Below are 18,485 nucleotides of genomic sequence, written 5' to 3'. Positions count from 1 at the left end.
CTTAATACATCGCTGGGAATACAAGTGCGGTAACCCCCACAGATATATAACAAATGGGTCATGTCACGTGATGAGGACCTAAATTGTGTCAGTTTAAGAGACAGCATATGATAAACATACCTTTAATTATTATTACTAAAAGGGCACTGGAAATATAAATAGGAAAGCAATTGATGGCACAGTCAGCCACTGCCTTAGGTTGGAGATTAAAGTTTTTTTTCCTTTATTTCGTGACCATATTGTGAAGCCCTGACCCCGCTAATCAATCCCTAAATCTGGCTCTGCTTGAGATAATTTTCTCTCTCCGTTTCTCAATTCCTTGCCTGTACAGTGGGAATAACAATAGCCTTACCATCGCTGGGTGGGGTGGGGTTGGAATCACGACGGTACGCACTTTGCAAACTAAAACTCTAAAATAGGTAATTCCCAGTGGGTAGCCGTGTTAGTCGGTCTGCAGTAGTAGAAAAGAGCAAGAGTCCAGCAGCACCTTAAAGACGAACAAGAATATTTTTGGAAATCTTTCCCATTCATTCATAGATCGACTCACACTGGCTGAATTAATTCCCAGTGGGTAGCCGTGTTAGTCTGTCTGCAGTAGTAGAAAAGGGCAAGAGTCCAGTCGCACCTTAAAGACTAACAAAAATATTTTCTGCGGCTCATGAAAGCTCATACCCTACCAGAAAATATTTTTGTTAGTCTTTAAGGTGCTACTGGACTCTTGCCCTTTTCTGCTACTGCAGACAGACTAACACGGCGACCCACTGGGAATTAATTTAGCAGGTGTGAGTTGATCTATGAATGAATGGGAAAGATTTCCAAAAACATTTGTGTTAGTCTTTAAGGTGCGACTGGATTCTTGCCCTTTTCTACTACTGCAGACAGACTAACCAGAAAATATTTTTGTTAGTCTACAAACAAGTGAAAACGACGGTGAATCTATATATATACAAGCAAGTCCAGAGTGGAAAGTCTTTTCCAAGGTAAGTAAAAGTCTTATCTCTAGGTTGTTTCTTCAAAAAAAGTAGCACTTTTTTGAAGAAACAACCTAGAGATAAGACTTTTCCACTCTGGACTTGCTTGTGTATATATAGAGAGATTCACCATTGTTTTCACGTGTTTGTAGCTGTTACCCGTCTTTCACAATATATGTTCGCATAGCTTGCTTGAGTACTGTTTATTGTGCTCGGTTTGAGCCCAGTACTATATTTCCACTGCTATCCTGGTAGTACTTGTGCATATTTCTCTCAGTCAACCCTAGATTCATGGCCGAGCGGGATCTGATCGGAGCTCCTAACCCAACCTTCGCGCGACGCTGGCAGAGAGTTTCTTCTGCGCGCCGTTTCCTTAACTTGGTAACGGCCACGTGGGGGTGGGGGAGGGGGAGGGGATAACCGCCCCGCCCCTTAACGGCAGCATTCTTCCTTCCCGCCCGCCTCTCCGCTCCGCTCCCGCCCTCTTCTCAGACATTCCATTATCTCCGCCCTTCGCTGTTAACCCCGCCCGGCTCGGCACGTGACCCTTTCGGAGGTTGCTAGGAAACGGTTTCACGCCGTTCCAGTCGGCGGCAACTGCGCTCCGCGAGAGGAGCTGGGTAAGGAAGAGGGGGGGCGGCGGGGTGACCTCAGTGCAGAGGGCGCACAACCTGTGCACCCCTGGCCGCTGCATCTCCCCTTCTCGTCCTTTTAACGTGGGACGATGCAGCCCTCCGCCCTTCCCCGCGCTGTTCAGTGCTGTTGACGATGACCCCGTTAACCCTCGCCGCCCCTTTTCACCGTGGGGTTTTAATTTCTAACGTGGGTAGGGTTGCCAGCTCCTAGTTGGGAAATACCTGCAGACTTTGGGGGTGGAGCCTGGGGAGGGGAGGGACTTCAGTGGGTAGGATGCCGTAGAGCCCACCTTCCAAAGCGGCCCTTTTCTCCAGGGGAACTGATCTCTGTCGCCTGGAGATCAGTTGTGAGACAGCAAGGTAGACTTCCCCGGACTATGGAAGATCCGCTGATTTAGCAATTTGTAATAATCTCTTTTCCTTTCTGGGAATGTATTGAAATGTATTAGGACAGCAAGGGAATAGCTTGTTGCTAGGCAGGATATCTTTGTGTGTCTGTGTGCTCTAATTCATGCATTCATGGCCCATGACCAATGCTGATTTCTCCACACCCATCTCTCCCCTGGACATCACAGACTCTTCTGCAGACCACACCTCATCCCATCACGCCTGCTATTCGCATTTACATACTGTTAACATTTACATACTAATGCTTGTCTGAATTCACTCTCCTCTACTTAAAGACAGATGGATTCACATTCTAGCTGCATCTGAAGAAGTGAGCTGTGGCTCACGAAAGCTCATACCCTGCCAGAAAATATTTTTGTTAGTCTTTAAGGTGCTACTGGACTCTTGCCCTTTTTGTGTGCTCTAAGTAATTGGGGCAAACAGCCATGGAGGGTTACAGTGAACCATAACAAAGAACTGGGTGAAGCGACTACTGTACTGCCGCCTCTCTGTCTGTATTACAATCAGATATGCCCTAAATGTTAATGGGCTGTCATAACTTGAATTTGGATAAATATCTCTCCCTCAGTACAATCGGGACTCAGAGATTTGGCTCGCTAGAGCACCTGGGTCGTAGCTACAGAATAAATAACTGTTTTCTTGATAACGGTCTCAGGTCTCTTTCCCCCCACGAACCCCAGTTTTACCATACCAGTTGTAATAGCGGGAGATCTCCAGCCATCACCTGGGGGTTGGCGTCCCTGCATGTGAGGGCTCAGATCTCTGTGCCTGGCAGTTCTAATCCCAGAGGTCCAGAATGCTAATTGTGATGACTCAGTGCGATGAGGAAGAGGACATTGACTCTGTACATAACTCAGAGGCATGCTGTTCTCTTCTTGCGCTTCAAAGTTGAGCATTGGGACTGAAAGAAAGAAGAGCCTACATTCAGCCCAAGCAGGCCAGGAGCCAGAAATTCTTTGGGGTGTGTGTGGAATAAGTCCAGCAATGGTTATACATTATTATTTATTTACCAATTTTCTGTCTTCCGGCCTGGTGGAACTCCCTCTCAAATGAGACCCAGGCCCTGTGGGACCTGACTTAGCTCTACATGGCCGTCAAGTAGGGTTGCCAACTGCCAGGTAATAATCAAACAACGGCCTGCAAGTGCTGTCAGGAGCATAGAATTCAAAGTATGGCACAAGACAATTATTTCCAGTCTAGGAAAACCATAATGCAAATCTTGCTTTTAGGAGAATATATTGAGAACAATTTTCATACAGGCACACTTCTAGAGCAACAAGGTATGTGACAATAGGTCAAAACAAGACCCCAAAATTAAGTAGGGTTGCCAACTGCCAGGTAATAGCAGGAGATCTGCTAATTCAATTGATCTCCAGCTGATAGAGATCAGATCACCTGGAGAAAAATGGCCACTTTGGCAATTGAACTCTATGTCATTGAAGTCCCTCCCCTACCCGAACCCTGCCCTTCTCAGGCTCCGCCCCCAAAATCTCCCTCCGGTGGCAAAGAGGGACCTGGCAACCCTACCTGCAAGACTGAGATGTTCAGCCAGACCCATGGTTGAGGACAACTGTTCCACTCCAGCTGGCCTCCCTTCCCTTCCCCTTTCTTTGTTTTCCCCTTCCTTGATTGTTGTTGTTGTTGTTGTTGTTGTGGTACCACCTGAAATTTAATCTTAGCCTGGCCAGGATTTTAAATGTTTTAATTCACATGCTCAAAGAGTGTATTTTATCTAAATTGTATATAATTTTATCCGTTGTTAGCTGCCCTGAGCCTGACTTTTGTCAGGAAAGGGCGGGGTAAAAATCAAATAAATAAATAATAAATACTTGAGCCTCAAGATGAATTAGATGATACAGAGCAATGTGATTTAATAGCAAGAGATCTAATAAGCAATGCACTAGGACTAGGATTATAAAAATTAGAAAAGTATCAAACATGCTATGTGAAGCAATGCAGAAAATAGAATGACAAAAAATGAAAACAATGCTGTAAAGGCATGATAGAACAAACAACAAATCAATAATGTAAAGCATACACTGAGATATAGATTACAATCCTATTCTGTATTAGCTTTATAAAAATGCCCCCCCCCCACAACTGATTTATATAGTTTGCAGAATTAAAGAAGTGTGGAGCCTTTCTTCCAGTTACTGAAACCTGAAATTCAACCTTATTTTCATTGTAAATTGCAAGCTACAGCACCATTTTTACCTTTTCATTCCTTAATCTCTCTCTCTCCTTTACTCCCTTGTATGCTTTTTAAATCAGTATGCTTCAGCCCTTCTAACTGCTAATTCTGTTCTAGACAATTCCATAGAGAATTTACCCTTGAAAGGTTTGTGACAGGATTCACACCTTTTAACCTCAACTCTTTTTTACATAAAGAATGTACACTTGAAAGACTTGTGACAGAGTTCTCATCAATTCCTAGTGCTGATTGGAGGGACATGACAAGTGATCAATGGGAACTAGTCCCTTCTTGCACCAATGTGGCTACGGGCCTAAGCCCTGGTGTGCCTTTGCTCAATTTATGGCTGTCCCACACATCCCTTCAGTATCTCTTAATCCTTATTATTTCTTCCCCCAAACTCTATTTGGCATTAGTAGTATCATAACTTGCAGCCAACTTATTAAGTCTATCCCACTTGTCCCTTCAGTGTCAATTATTCATTATTCCAACCCCCCCACCAAAAAAATACTGTTTGGCACTAGTATTTCTACCCCACCCATCCCTTCATTAAAAAAAAAAATCTTATTACAAACAAACACAAACTTTTATTGGCATAATTACGATGCCATAATAATAAATCCATATAAAATACACTTAAAGCATAATATAGATTGGACGGATACAATAAAATTCCATATAAACTCAGATATAAATATACTAATTAAAAGCAGTTTTAATCTTAAGCACTTCTGCGAGATATTGGGCCACCGTCTTAGTTATTTCAGGGATCAAATCGTTCAAAAGAAACTGGCATATAAGATCATTATTCAAAAATCTTTTGGTAGCTAATAAAGTAGATAGCAATCTTTCCCACGGACATTCATAAAGAGGACATTCTACAATTATATGATCAATGGTGTAAAAAAAGAGAAATTCTTATTATTCCTCATCTCCCAGCTCTGTTTGGCATCTACCATTATTTTGGAGGGAGACACGATAGAAAGGTGGGCAAGAGAGTCTAGTGGGGACTGTAGTGATTGATTTTTCACAGGCAGGATTTGGATGCTGTTCCCAGGTAAAAACAGTGAAGCTGTCTACTGTCTTTACATTAAAAGCTCCTGAAAGAATAAGCCTTGTAACTCTCGAGTATAACGCACCTCCCAGTTCTGGTACTGTGTCAACTAGCCAGCTGGAGTGGGAAGGAATTACACGTCATGCTTACCAGCCAAATAAACTTATTTGTTTTGTTGTATATGGCTCCCATGTCATCCTCGAACCAGCTCGAATCCAGTCTGTAGAGCCCAGGGAGCAGGGTCTGGGTTTGTAGTTTATATGCTCTCTTATTTCATGATTAAGGAATCTTGTGTATGTGTCAAAGTAGACAAACTAAATAAAACAAATCAATTTCACCACATGCACATAAAGGGGGCAGTGAACCTAATATTAAGAAATATAAAAGGATGGTGTGGGTGGTGAGGTTCTGTGTAACTCTACAGCCTGAGGTGTAACGAGAGGTTACTCCTGCATCCAGTTAGAGAATCTGGACTAAACAATTTAATAACCTATGCAAACTGTTTAGCAGCAGAGTTCTCTGGGATTTATCCAGTGTGGTATAGTGGTTAAGAGCAGTGGTTTGGAGCAGTGGACTCTAATCTGGAGAACTGGGTTTGATTCCCCGCTCCTCCACTTGAGTGGCGGATGCTAATCTAGTGAACTGGGTTGGTTTCCCCATTCCTACACATGAAGCTGGCTGGGTGACCTTGGGCTAGTCACAGCTCTCTTAGAGCTCCCTCAGCCTCACCTACCTCACAGGGTGTCTGTTGTGGGGAGGGGAAGGGAAGGTGATTGTAATCCGGTTTGATTCTTCCTTGTAGTAGAGAAAGTCGGCATATAAAAACCAACTTCTTCATCATCTATTAAAGGATTATCAACCTTTAAATCTGATAATACAAATTAGTAAGGGATGAGTTCGGTTCTTTGAACTATAACCAGCAAATTAGAATAAAAGCCTGTAAAGGCTTTTGTTGAGAAAATCATTCTCTTTATTTTGCAAGACAGTAGGGAATAAGCATGTAAAAATTTACCCTAAAATTACTGTAAAAATAAGTGCTAAAATTGTCAAAGTTCCTAGCATTGTTTCATCATATTATAGGAAGTAATAGTTTCAAAAGCAAATAAGGTTTCAGCTTTTTGACTCACTACTTTAGCCTGAGTTTAATCCTGAACGAAGTCGGTTTCAGTTAGCCAGCTCAAGGTTGACTCAGCTTTCCCTCCTTTCGAGGTCAGTAAATAAAACAAGCTCCCAGCTTGCTGAGGGTAAAGTGTAGAAGTCTGGGGAAGGCAATAGCAAACCATCCTGTAAACATAGTCTGCCTATTAAACGTCGTGATATGACATCAGTGCTTGCACAGGGGACTACCTATCTTTTTACCAAATTAAAAGGTAAAGTTAAAGGTCCCCTGTGCAAGCACCAGGTCATTCCTGACCCATGGGGTGATGTCACATCCCAACGTTTACTAGGCAGACTTTTGTTTACGGGGTGGTTTGCCAGTACCTTCCCCAGTCATCTTCCCTTTACCCCCAGCAAGCTGGGTACTCATTTTACCCACCTCGGAAGGATGGAAGGCTGAGACAACCTTGAGCCGGTACCTGAAACCAACTTCCGTTGGGATCGAACTCAGTTCATGAGCAGAGCTTGGACTGCAGTACTGCAGCTTACCACTCTGCACCATGGGGCTCTTTCACACCTAGTCTTCTTCTGAGACTTCCATCCAGAGCACTCTGATTTACTTAGCACAGCAGGGCATATTTTTAAAAATATATCAATATTTTCTAAATCTGTTCTATTATTATTAAGTGATTATTATCTACCTAAGCTTAGTAAATTCCCTAGCTGTGTGTGTGTGGGGGGGGGAACTAGTAGGATGGTGCAAAAAAAAATTATAAATTTTGGGTTCGGGTTTATTAGTCCCGATTTTTTCGGTAAACCTGGAATAAGCCAAATACCCATACCGGTAAATATCGGCATTTGGCTTATTTCCGGGTTTCCTAAAAAATTCAGGTCCATTATAGTCTATGGGAATTTTCCCCCCGAAGCTCCTGTGGAGGCATTTTTGGAGGTTGAGTCCCCAAATTTGCAGTGGGGCTGCAAGGGACTCTCCTTAGACAGTCATCAATGTTTAGTGAACCTTGGGACAGGGGGTCTAATTTTATGGGCCCACAAAGGGGTCGCCCTCATCCTACAGGCAGTTGCGAGCCAAGCTGTCCATCGGTTTTCAGGTTCAGAAGTTCAGCATTACCAAGGGCTGGCGGAAAGAGCCAATTGCCAGGCTAGCGCCTCAAAGTCTGAGGACTGCCTTCATATCTGGGGCACATAGCATTATGTCCATGCAAATTAACTTCCAAATGAAGGGAGAAGAAAAACAAGGCACAGAAAACATTAGTTTTGGTGGCAGATAACATCCCGTGAGCAGTCCTTCATAGTCATCAGAAATCTGATTTCAAGAGATGGTCACGATGTGGGGCAACGAAGTCACTACTCCTGGTGACCTTCTTTTGGAAAGCAGGTTTTCATGGGGGGAGTTGTGATATCGGAGCCAGCCAAAGTCTCGATCACGGGGGGCTGTTTGAAGGCGATTGCTCATCTGCGCAGGTGAGGGAGTCTCCTTCGGAAGCCTGGTGGTGTCAGCAGCTGTTAAAGCCGGTTCTTTGTAGTTGGAGGGTATATCCCTCCGGACGGGACTGGGTGAGCCCCATCTTTTAAAAAACCATTATGCTCGATCCATATCAACCCACTGAAAGGTTGGTCAGACCAAGTTGGTTCCGATTACATGATCCCCATCTCAAAAGGGCCCCAACTATGGGGACCTAACAAAACCAATTTTAAAAAAGATAGGAAAATGGGAGAAAGCACAGAGCCGTGCCTCTGAGCAAAGGCATATAGCTGAATCCGAAAATGCCAAATTATTCAGCTTTTTCATGAAGCTCCTATTCGGCTTCGGGGAGATCCCCAGGTTTTGGCATTTGGTAAACCCAAAGCATGAATATTGCCGAAATGGCTAATTTCAGGTTTATTTTCAGTTTGGGTTTATCAATATGCACAACCCTAGAAACTAGTGGCAGATTATTATAGTTTGAACGCTTGGAAAATGTGATATCTCTATAACGAGCTGTCTCGTATGAAAATTTCTAAAGTGTTGTCTTGGCAATTGTATTTTCATAGGCTCCCTCAACCTACACCGAGAAAAGTTCACCAGTGCTTTTGGCACTGGGTAATCATTTCTGCTATACGGATCACTCCTAACTATCTGCCATTCATTTAACAAGAATCTGCTGCTTCAGTGTTTGCAAAGTCTCAAGCCAGTCCTGCTACAAAGGCTACTTACTTCCTTACTCAGAGTTGTTTTGTAGACAGCATAATTGGCACTATAATGATAGTTAAAAAGTGATATCAAAGGAGTGATGTGGACTTTTTCTCTCCCCCTATCTGCAGTGGGCACCATGGAGATCGTCTATGTTTATGTGAAGAAGCGCAGTGAGTTCGGACGACAGTGCAACTTTTCTGACCGAGCAGCAGAGGTCAACGTGGATATTCTTCCAGATGCAGTGCAAGCTATGAATTTTATAGAAAAAGACCCTATTGATACTGCAGTGCAGTGTGCATGTAACATGTCAGAGCATGAGGTAGAGTGCTTCAACTTTCTATAGTACATGAATTTTCTGCCTAAAAGAGGCCCTTTACAATTCAGTGGCAAGTATCTTACCCTCCAGCCTCAGAAGCCTCCTTCCAATTAAAGTGGATCTTTGGTTAGAGGAAGAGCTGCTTAAGTTTGGGAAAAGGCTCCTTAGGCTGCAGGAAGGCTTTCAACTTTCCTTAGTGGAGGGGCCGGATACAGTTCAGTGTAAACTTTTAGTGCTGTCAAAATAAAAACTGAAGCAAGAAAATCCAAATGCAATTCTTATAAAAAAATTTGTAATGAATGGCAAGAATGTGGAATGGTATAGCATAGCCCGAACTTGTCAGATCTTAGAAGCTAAGCTTGAGTCGGTACTTGGAAGAAAGACCTCGAAGGAAGTCTCTGCAGAGAAACACAATGGCAAACCAGCTCTGCTTAATCACTTGCCTTGAAAACCCCACCAGGGATCGCTACAAATCAGCTGCAGCTTGATGGCACTTTATACGCACACGCACACTGAATGGCAAAACCAGAAATGGCATTTTCATCGGAAGTTGTATCTTCCAACACAAAACCCATAGTGCTGTTTTCTTCTTTTTCTAGTGATAGTTAATAGTTCTGCATTCAGTTATTACAGGAAAGAGGGAGCTATGCCTCCAAATTTATTCAAATATTGTTAAATTTATCTATAAGGCTCCCCACCAGCCGGGGGGAAGGAATTGCATCAATTACTTTTCTCAATCATTGGTCATGTCTTTGCTTGCAGATTACTATAGGTTTAACATGGCTGAAATGATATCTCCAAGGTGTGGTTTCCTGTGCCATACTAATTTCTTTTATCCCCTTGTTGCTTCTGGTCAAATGGGAACTGGATGTTTTTGAAGCACTCCGTAACCCCTCCCAAACCTGCGATGATAGTTTTATCTACGTGTGGGCGAGACACAAGACCGGAAACAGAATTCCAACAGCAACTGCTTTCTTAGGTGAACAGGAACAGAACTAGAGAACTGTGCAACGACCCCTGCTTATATTCCCCCTCAGCCACCCAGGGCCGCGCCCCCCAACTCCATGACTGGGTGGCTGCAACCCTTACAGCCAATAGGGACACACAAGCGCAGGAGGCTCCAAGCTCAACATGTTTCCAGCTTCCCACTGCATACATAACAGACAGTATAATTAATGTCTATGCCACAAGCAGCAGCTCCTGGTTCAAACCACTTTCTACAGTCTGTTAAAATAAAATGTCTGTCCCCAGCCCTACAGTAGCTATAATTTCATCCAGCACTGCCAGGTCAGCCTAGCAAGCTGTCCTTCATGGAGAAAATAAAGTCTCTCATTTTCAGAATTACAGTTAATGAGTTAATGAAACCAGCTGCTGGGGGAGGGATCATAGCTTAGTAGCAGAACTTCTGCTTGGTGCACAGACTGTCCCAGATTCAGTCCTGCCATCTCCAGTTGAACACAATGAACAGTCTTGAATAGTAGGTTTGGGAGAGACCTCTGTGTGCCTAAGGTCCTGGAGAGCTGCTGGTAGTCCCAAGTAGACACCGTAAGCCAATGGCCTGATTCAGTACAAGGCAGCTTTGTATGTTGATATGCCAGCCATTGCAGGCTGATCCAAATACACTATAGTTCACACTGAGGTTTTGCCAAGTAGTTCTGTACATGGGAGGGAATCCTGTAGAGACAACAAGGCACCAGCTCTCATCCCAGAGTAGTCAGATTACCACTGATGATAATTATTTACTTTGTATCTTAATTATTACATGATTGTGACTGACCCTTCCTACCCCACACGGTATCTTTATGAGAACTCTGTAAGGTAGATGAGGCTGAGAATAGTGACTGGCCTGAGATCACCCAGTAAGTGTCATGGCAGACTGAGGATGGTCCTGGGTCTCCCCAGTCCTCAGTAGCCACTATACCACACTATCTGTATAGTCAGCAGGGTTCACACTGACGTTTTTCCACATGATTCCACACATGGGAGGGATCTCCAAGTGTGGAGTATATATATATATATATGGATGTAGCCTGCATATAAGTAAACCAATTTGTCTTACACTAAGTCAGACCACGCATACATCCATCAGTGTTGCCTGCTTGGCTCACCGTAATTGGTTGTGGTTCACAGTCTTGTTCCTTTATCACTGTAGACATGCAAGGCCATTGCATCAGTCATAATGCTCCCTGTGTGGCACATTAGTTAGCACATTGTACTGGAGGCTTGCACGTACACTCACAATGGGAATTAACAGCCCTTGTGATATATCACCAATGCATTGTTAAGAATGGTCTTATATAATATAACAATTAGGCCTCTAATATCAAAGAAACTGAAGTTTTTGGTTTTCCTTTGAATTAGGTTAACACAGAACGGTTTCAGATGGAAACTCGGGGCATTAACCACGTAGAAGGTGGCTGGCCTAAAGATGTGAACCCCCTGGAAATGGAACAGACAATTCGCTTCCGGAAAAAAGTTGAAAAGGATGAGAACTACATTAATGTCATCACACAGCTTGGCAGCGTAAGATCCTTTTGGGCACCCTATTTGCACAATGTTTTCCAGCAAAGCTAGGCAGGGCTGCTTTGCAGGATATTTTTTCCAGAACATCTCAAAGATTGTTGTCTGACCATCCAATGATCAATTCCATTACTTATTTTATAGGTGATGGAGCACTGCATCAAACAGAACAATGCCATCAATATCTATGAGGAGTACTTTGAGGAGGAGGAGGCAGCAGGGATTACTGATGAGCCTCCATCAGCAAAAACTATAAATGTTTTCAGGTAACTCTTTACAGCCAAAAGATTCTATGCATTCAGAATTTGTTTCTAATCCATTCAGGCTGATCACTGATCAGGAGCCACATGCGGTTCTTTAATATGCTACCTGGGGCACTTCTGAGTGCAGTTCACCAATATGGCACCCACCCCATGGTTCAGGAAATTAGACAGGACATTGGCTGGTGGGCTTGTGGTTGTTCCCACCTTGAAACAGCCATAACCAGAAGGAATGGAGGATGGGTAAGCTGCAGGCCTCTCTGAGGTGCAAATCTAATGCAAGGAATAGCAGTAAAATTCCTGTCCTCTCCATCTATCCCCCACCCTTCTCTGCAACATCTGTGTTTTCATCCCAGCTTTCAGATAGCTGCCAGAAGGACAGCAATCTGACTGCAGGGGAGAATAAAACACAACCACCACAGCAACCACCTGGGAAAAGAGTAATCTGGTCACAGTGGCAGGAGGGTGGTTTTATTCCCCTTTCTCTGTAGCCAGCTTGTTTTACTGGCGCTTTGACAGTCTCACTGTCTCACCTGAGCTGCTAGAGAGAGACCAAGAAGGCCTGGAGGGAAGCACCTGCTTCTTGAGAGAAGGGACTTGTAGTTGCTGCTGCCTGGCTCAGAGAAGGCTTCTGACGGAGGTGCTAACCACCCCGTCTCCTGTAATGCTAGAATTCAACTTAGAAAGAGCTTTTAACACCGAGAGGCATTTTTTTAAACATCCAGCCTAATAAAGAGGTCTGGAAAACTTGGAAGCCTGTGCACTGTTTTGTGTCATAAGTCTGATTTGCAAGCCCTTCCCCTCTCTCCAGATATGCAAGGGATGGCTAAGGTTCAGTGGTAGTGGAGAGAGACAGCCCTCCATGCTCAGAAGTACTCTGGTATTTAAAAGGGTATGCTGATTTGGTGCATTAACATGCAGGGCATGCAGTTGCTATGTAGTTCTTTTGGTAGATGGTAATTGCGTACGGGACTTACCACGAGCCACAGAGTAAGTGCCACTGTAGTAGAGGGTCTCTCATAGGACCTCTCCTGTTCAGTTTCTGGAATCAGATGGCCAAGTTTGCAGGTGGTGCCAAATTATTCAGGATTGTGTGAATGAAGCAGACTTGTGAAGAGCCCCAAGAGGAACTCTCCTAACTGGGCAACAACATGGCAAATGAGATTCAGTATAAATATGTGTATAGTGATACAAATTGGAGCAAAAAAAAATTATCATTACATATATGCTAATGGAGTCTGAATTGATGGTGACTGATCAGGAAAGAGCTCTTGGGATTGTGGTAGATAGCACAGTGAATATGTTGACTCAGAGTACAACAGCAGAGAAAAAGACAGATTTTATGCTAGGGATTATATCAAAAGGGAATAAAAATAAAACCCAGTATTGTAAAGCTTTTGTACATCCTTTTAGTGCAGCCACATTTGAAATACTGTATACAGTTCTGGTTGCTCCATCTGCTGTGATATTGTAAAGCTGGAAAGGGTGCAGAGGATGGCAAACTGATCAAGGGGTTGGAGCACCTTCCCTGCGAAGAAAATCTAAAGAGTTTATTTAGAGTATTTATATATATACCACCTTTCTCACAATATAACTGATGGGGGGCATGGGCTATCAGTGACTGTTAATCATGACAGCAAAATGGAACTTCTTATTCAGAGGCAGTGTGCCTTTGAATACCAGTGTAGGGAAAGCAGCAACAGGGAGAGGCTTAGGCCTCCATGCCCTGTTTGTAGGTCTTCCAGAGGCATGTTGATGGTTCTGTGATGCTGATCTTGATGGCCTATTGGTCTGATCCCATCTAGCTCCTCTTATGTTCTGGTTGTCCTAAAAGCAACTGCCTGGATACCCTGCATCTGAAGAAGGGGATTGCCTGTCTTGTGCTGGCATTCATTTTTCAATAATCTTGTAAATTACTTCCAGCTGCTGTTCATTGACAGTTCTTGAAAGCAAACACTGAACATCATTATGGTTATTTTCGGCTCATTTTTCAGAGTGGGTTAATGTATACTAAGGTTCTTTCAATCTCTTCCTTGCAGATGGCTCAGGGCTGGGTATCTTGGTTGCTGCCCACGAGATGCAAAGTAGCACCATGTTGGGGGGAGGGGGAGTTGCAGTGTGTAAGTGTGAATGGATGGCTGGTTAGGCAGAACAGGATACTTAATCCTTCTTCCACCAGCAATGTTCTCTATACATCCACTTACCATAACTCTCTTTGCTACACTGTAGGGAAAACTGACAGGAGGAGGGTGTGTATGGAAGGGAAAAGCAACAGGCACATGAGGGCTATCACACTGTACCTCACTGTTTCCCGGCCTGTGGGTCAGGACCCAGAAGTAGGTTGCGAAGCCTCTGCAAGTAGGTCACAGGCCAATCCTCCCTAATGGCTCCCCCAGCCCTTTTTATTACTCTCTTTTGTATTTTGGAAACCAAGATCTGACCCTTAAACACTGTCTTCCATAGCATACATTTGTTGGTATATTTTTTCACTGCATATAAATGTTGATCACGTAAAATGTGTCCTGATGGTTACTAGAGTGAGTTTTTTAGAATCTTAGGGGTGATTGGAGGGTGATCAAAGCCTGGAATGTAACCTCCATATGCAAAGGCTGTATATGTCATAGAAACCATGGAGCATATTCTCATCCGCTGCCCTTACTATGAAGAGATCTGTGGCAAATTTATCTGACCCTGGATTAACAAGCTCTCTGATAACTTGGAGGTGGAAAAGGCAAGGAAGCTCCTCTTGGATGAAAATCCAAGGGTTACCTTAAAGGTAAAGGTCCCCTGTGCAAGCACCGGGTCATTCCTGACCCATGGGGTGATGTCACATCCCGACATTTTCTAGGCAGACGGTTTGCGGGGTGGTTTGCCAGTGCGTTCCCCAGTCATCTTCCCTTTACCCCCAGTAAGCTGGGTACTCATTTTACCGACCTCGGAAGGATGGATGGCTGAGTCAACCTTGAGCCGGCTACCTGAAACCAACTTCCATCAGCATCGAACTCAGTTCGTGAGCAGAGCTTGGACTGCAGTACTGCAGCTTACCACTCTGTGCCACGGGGCTCCTAGGGTTACCTTAGACACTGCTAAATTCTGTGCTACTGCGACTAAAATTAGGTGCAAATTGCTGGGATAACATCCCCTATAACTTGTGTACATAGTAGCGCCTTCTTAGGATTTTATGTATTTTATACTTTTTATACTTGTATTTATGTATCTTATATTTTTATATCTGGAATTTCTGCTTTTAATATCAATGGGATTTTAGCCAACTGTTGACAGATTTTATTCTTTTGTATGTGACTGGCCATGTGCCGTATTAATAAATGACTGTATATGTCAGAATGCCAGTTGCTTAGGATTGATGGTAGGGGCAGCTGCACCCTTTGTGGGATGCTTGTTGGTTTTTCAAAAACATTTGGTTAGCCATTGTAGAAAATGGGATGCTGAACTACATAGATGTCAAAGCCATAGTTTGCCTGACCCCAAAAACCTTGGGTCAGCCTTGGATGGGTCACCACACCAAGCAAATTTTGATTTGTGGGTCACCATACTGAAAAGATTTGGAACTGCTACTCTACCCCATTGCCCAAAGGCTGTAATGTTGTTGGAGCACACATTGATTGATTGGATAAGTCCCAAGACTTAAGGAGAGAAAGCTCATAGAGCTATGAAAAGAATAGGATCATATGCAGTTGTCACTTTCTGGTGCTATTTGGAGGCTGCCATGTGCATGGCAACACCATGATGCAGGTAGGGGGAGATGCTGTAGCCCCACATCTCTGTGGAGCACATTTTATTTTCCTAATATTGGTTTCCACCCGAATGATTTCATTCAGTTGGAAACAGGAACTGAATGCCAGTCAAACTGCAGTGGGACTTTCACCCCTTGGCGTTAATACCTGAACATCTAAGTATTCTCCTAGTTTCAACTAGATGAACACAGAGTGTTGCAGAAAGGCGACAAGTTGGCAGAAGGAATTAGCGAAGGCTAAGGGCCTGAGAATTCCAGACCAGGGGTCATGGATTATTAGGTGAAGGAAATACTGGGAGGATATCCTAACTAAGCCACAGTGACAACTTTTGAAACATGAGGCTTGCTGGCATTAAGATCAGGAAAACTTTGTTGCATACAGTTTTTCACTTGGTAAGGAAATGAAGGATTTGGGTAGCCCTTATTTCAAAATATGCAGTGAGATTTCACTGCATGACCTATGAGATGCCATTGCCTTCTGCTTTATTATCCAAAAGGGACCCAAACTTAGTGAAGAGAACAGCCACACATCTTTCCTGGCATCCTGACAGAAGTCGGAAACTGGCAGTAGCTTATTCCAGCCTAGAGTTCCAGCGGAGTTCGAGAGACATGAGCTATGACTCCTATATATGGGATCTAGGTAAGCAAGGAGACAGCAGAAATTAGGCCGGCTGCATAATTGTCGATAGGGCTTGGTTGGGGGCTGATGTGGACTGGGTTCTACAGGGTGCGCTTTAATTGCTGCCATAGCTGTCCTGCATGCTGTGAAGGAAACAGAATTTTTCCCTGAAGCTGATTTTGCTTGGCCTTAATGCAGCTTCTAAAGCTAAGCCTTACTGCTCATTCTGCCTCTTGTTCCTTTGTCCTTCCCCTCAATGTATCTGAGCTGTCAGGTGAATTTCTCCCAGTCCCAATTCAAATATGCTTAGGAGAGGGTGATTGCTGAGGCAGCCCTGACTGTGTGTGTGTGTGTGTGCGCGCATGAAGAGACATGACAAATCTTCTCCTTTGCATTATTTTACATATTTAGAATGTGGAGTCTGGAGGGGACTGAATGTGGAGTCTGAATGTGGAATCTGGAGGAGGAAAAACATTCATGTTTCCCCCTTCCTTGTCATAATACACTTTCTCTTTCTTAGAAACCCCCAACAAACCAGAAATGATTATCCGGCCCTCCTCACCTCTGGTCTGCTTGGAATACAACCCCAAAGACTCGCATATCCTGATTGGAGGATGCTACAATGGACAGATTGGTAAGGGAAATAGAAATTGGAATTCTAAATCCCCATTTAATTGACTCCCAGTTTACAGGACGCAAACAGCCTCCAGTTTGTCCAGACACCTGCATTCTCATCACAGTGAACTAAAGTTTAGATTCAAGAGTTTTGAAACTAGAAACAGTCCTTCGGTTGCACTCCCTAAATGAAAGGAGGCAGAACAAACTGTTTGTTGGGACATCTGAATGCCAAAGGGACTAGCCACTTAACAGCTGTAAGGAATTACTGCGAACACAACAATAAAGCTCTGACTACACACACATCCTTATTTTGGAAAGGACCTGATCCTGACGAAAACAGAAAATGGGATAAAATGGCCCTGGGGCGCCTTCCTCATGCTTCATTCTGTGCCATAAGTACTCTGGGGGGGGGTTCCCACTCCCCACAGGAATCAGTTTTGCCAATCTCTGCTAATATTAAACCCTACCAATATGAGGTTTTAAAGCCACAGCATGCTTTTATGGAGGCACAGTGTGAATCAGCAGGTAATATTTGTAACAAGAAGACTGTTCATGAGGATTCTGTTCAGAGTGGGACTCGTACGATACATAGCTGCTTCTCTGAAGTTTCCCCAGGAGTCACATGGTGCCCATTCTTCATAATTGCCCCGTTTGATTAACAGGAATGCCTTTACATTACTATGTTAAGCATTCCGCAAGGCCCCACTTTGCCAAGTGCATTTATGATCCTCGTACCCTTTGATTTAATTTTGCTCTCTTTAGGTTTTGGTTTCCATTTTCAGCTGCAATCAGATGTGATGGGGTGTATGTTACAGGGACATTATCAGGCACTCCATAGGTGATTGAAGAGAGAGCTGATTTCCCTTTGTTTTTAACAGGACTCCCCAGGCATGCCGTAATGGTCCAATGAAATGCATTCTGTCACTTCCACTTGCTTAATTATAACAGAGCTATAGATAGCAAAAGCCTGCTGTGTCTGCAGAGATCCTGGCCAGGTGCCTATTTTAAAAGGGGGGGGTTCTTTAAGGATCAGTCTAGAGGGGGCAGAGATCAAGGCAGAATTCAGTTACACACAGCTCTGGTTCAGATATATCACCATATAGGGAGGGGAAAGGGTGATTAATCTTTCTAATCCCCCCCTCACAATGTTGCTAATTGAGCCTTCCCCCACAAAAGAAGTGCTGTCATTAGCCCTGTGAAGGAAAAAATAAAGGATGCCTGTCTTTTGTCAGTCTTGTTTTTCTAAAGGGTCATAACAGTGTCGGAGAGCATATATTTTATTTGTGAAAACACAAACACCCCAGCTCCAAGTATGGCCTCATTCGACTGGAGTCATGCATGGATGTAATTGAACTGGAAACACTCTGGGATTATCTGATCACGGATCTCCCATTGTATCATATTTTGATCCTCATTCGTTCATTCATATACAGTGTTTCAAAAAGAATGAATTTATAGTCACAAGTAGAGGAAAAGATGTTCCTGGGAACATGAAATGTGCCTTCTAAATAAAATAAAGCTTGAATAGTAGCAGGAAAAGATAATTTGAGTGTGTATTATAGTTGGTTAGGAAACTTGGTAAAAGGCCAGGAAGTTTTAGAACAAGAAGAGTTGGTTTTTATATGCCGACTTTCTCTACCACTTAAGGAAGACTCAAGTTCGTTCATTCATTCATTCTCCACTGAGTCTCAAGGTGGATTACAGCATTATAAAAATAATGCAATGTATTGCATAATATATGCAATGAACAATGCAATAAAGCTGGATTATGCAATTAAAGAATAATGAAAGAAGACACTATAATACATCCAGTAAACTATGCAATATGAAGGGGAAGGAAAAGAAAC

General features: G+C 43.5%; 1 protein-coding gene across 1 annotated transcript in view; it reads left to right on the top strand.

Moving 5' to 3' along the window:
* Window positions 1–8,687: 8,687 nt before the first annotated feature.
* The window catches only part of DNAI2 (dynein axonemal intermediate chain 2), a 31,756-nt gene continuing 21,958 nt past the window's right edge, over window positions 8,688–18,485 (top strand). Inside the window, exons 1-5 of the mRNA XM_056848706.1 lie at window positions 8,688–8,870; window positions 11,229–11,390; window positions 11,532–11,653; window positions 15,899–16,041; window positions 16,541–16,654. Of these exons, the coding sequence (XP_056704684.1) occupies window positions 8,688–8,870; window positions 11,229–11,390; window positions 11,532–11,653; window positions 15,899–16,041; window positions 16,541–16,654 (724 nt within the window). The remainder of the gene's footprint in view (window positions 8,871–11,228; window positions 11,391–11,531; window positions 11,654–15,898; window positions 16,042–16,540; window positions 16,655–18,485) is intronic.

This window comes from Euleptes europaea, chromosome 1 (genome assembly GCF_029931775.1).
Source record: "Euleptes europaea isolate rEulEur1 chromosome 1, rEulEur1.hap1, whole genome shotgun sequence".
NCBI lineage: Eukaryota > Metazoa > Chordata > Lepidosauria > Squamata > Sphaerodactylidae > Euleptes > Euleptes europaea.
The sequence above is the reverse complement of the archived record's forward strand: the minus strand, read 5'-3'. Positions and strand labels throughout refer to the sequence as shown.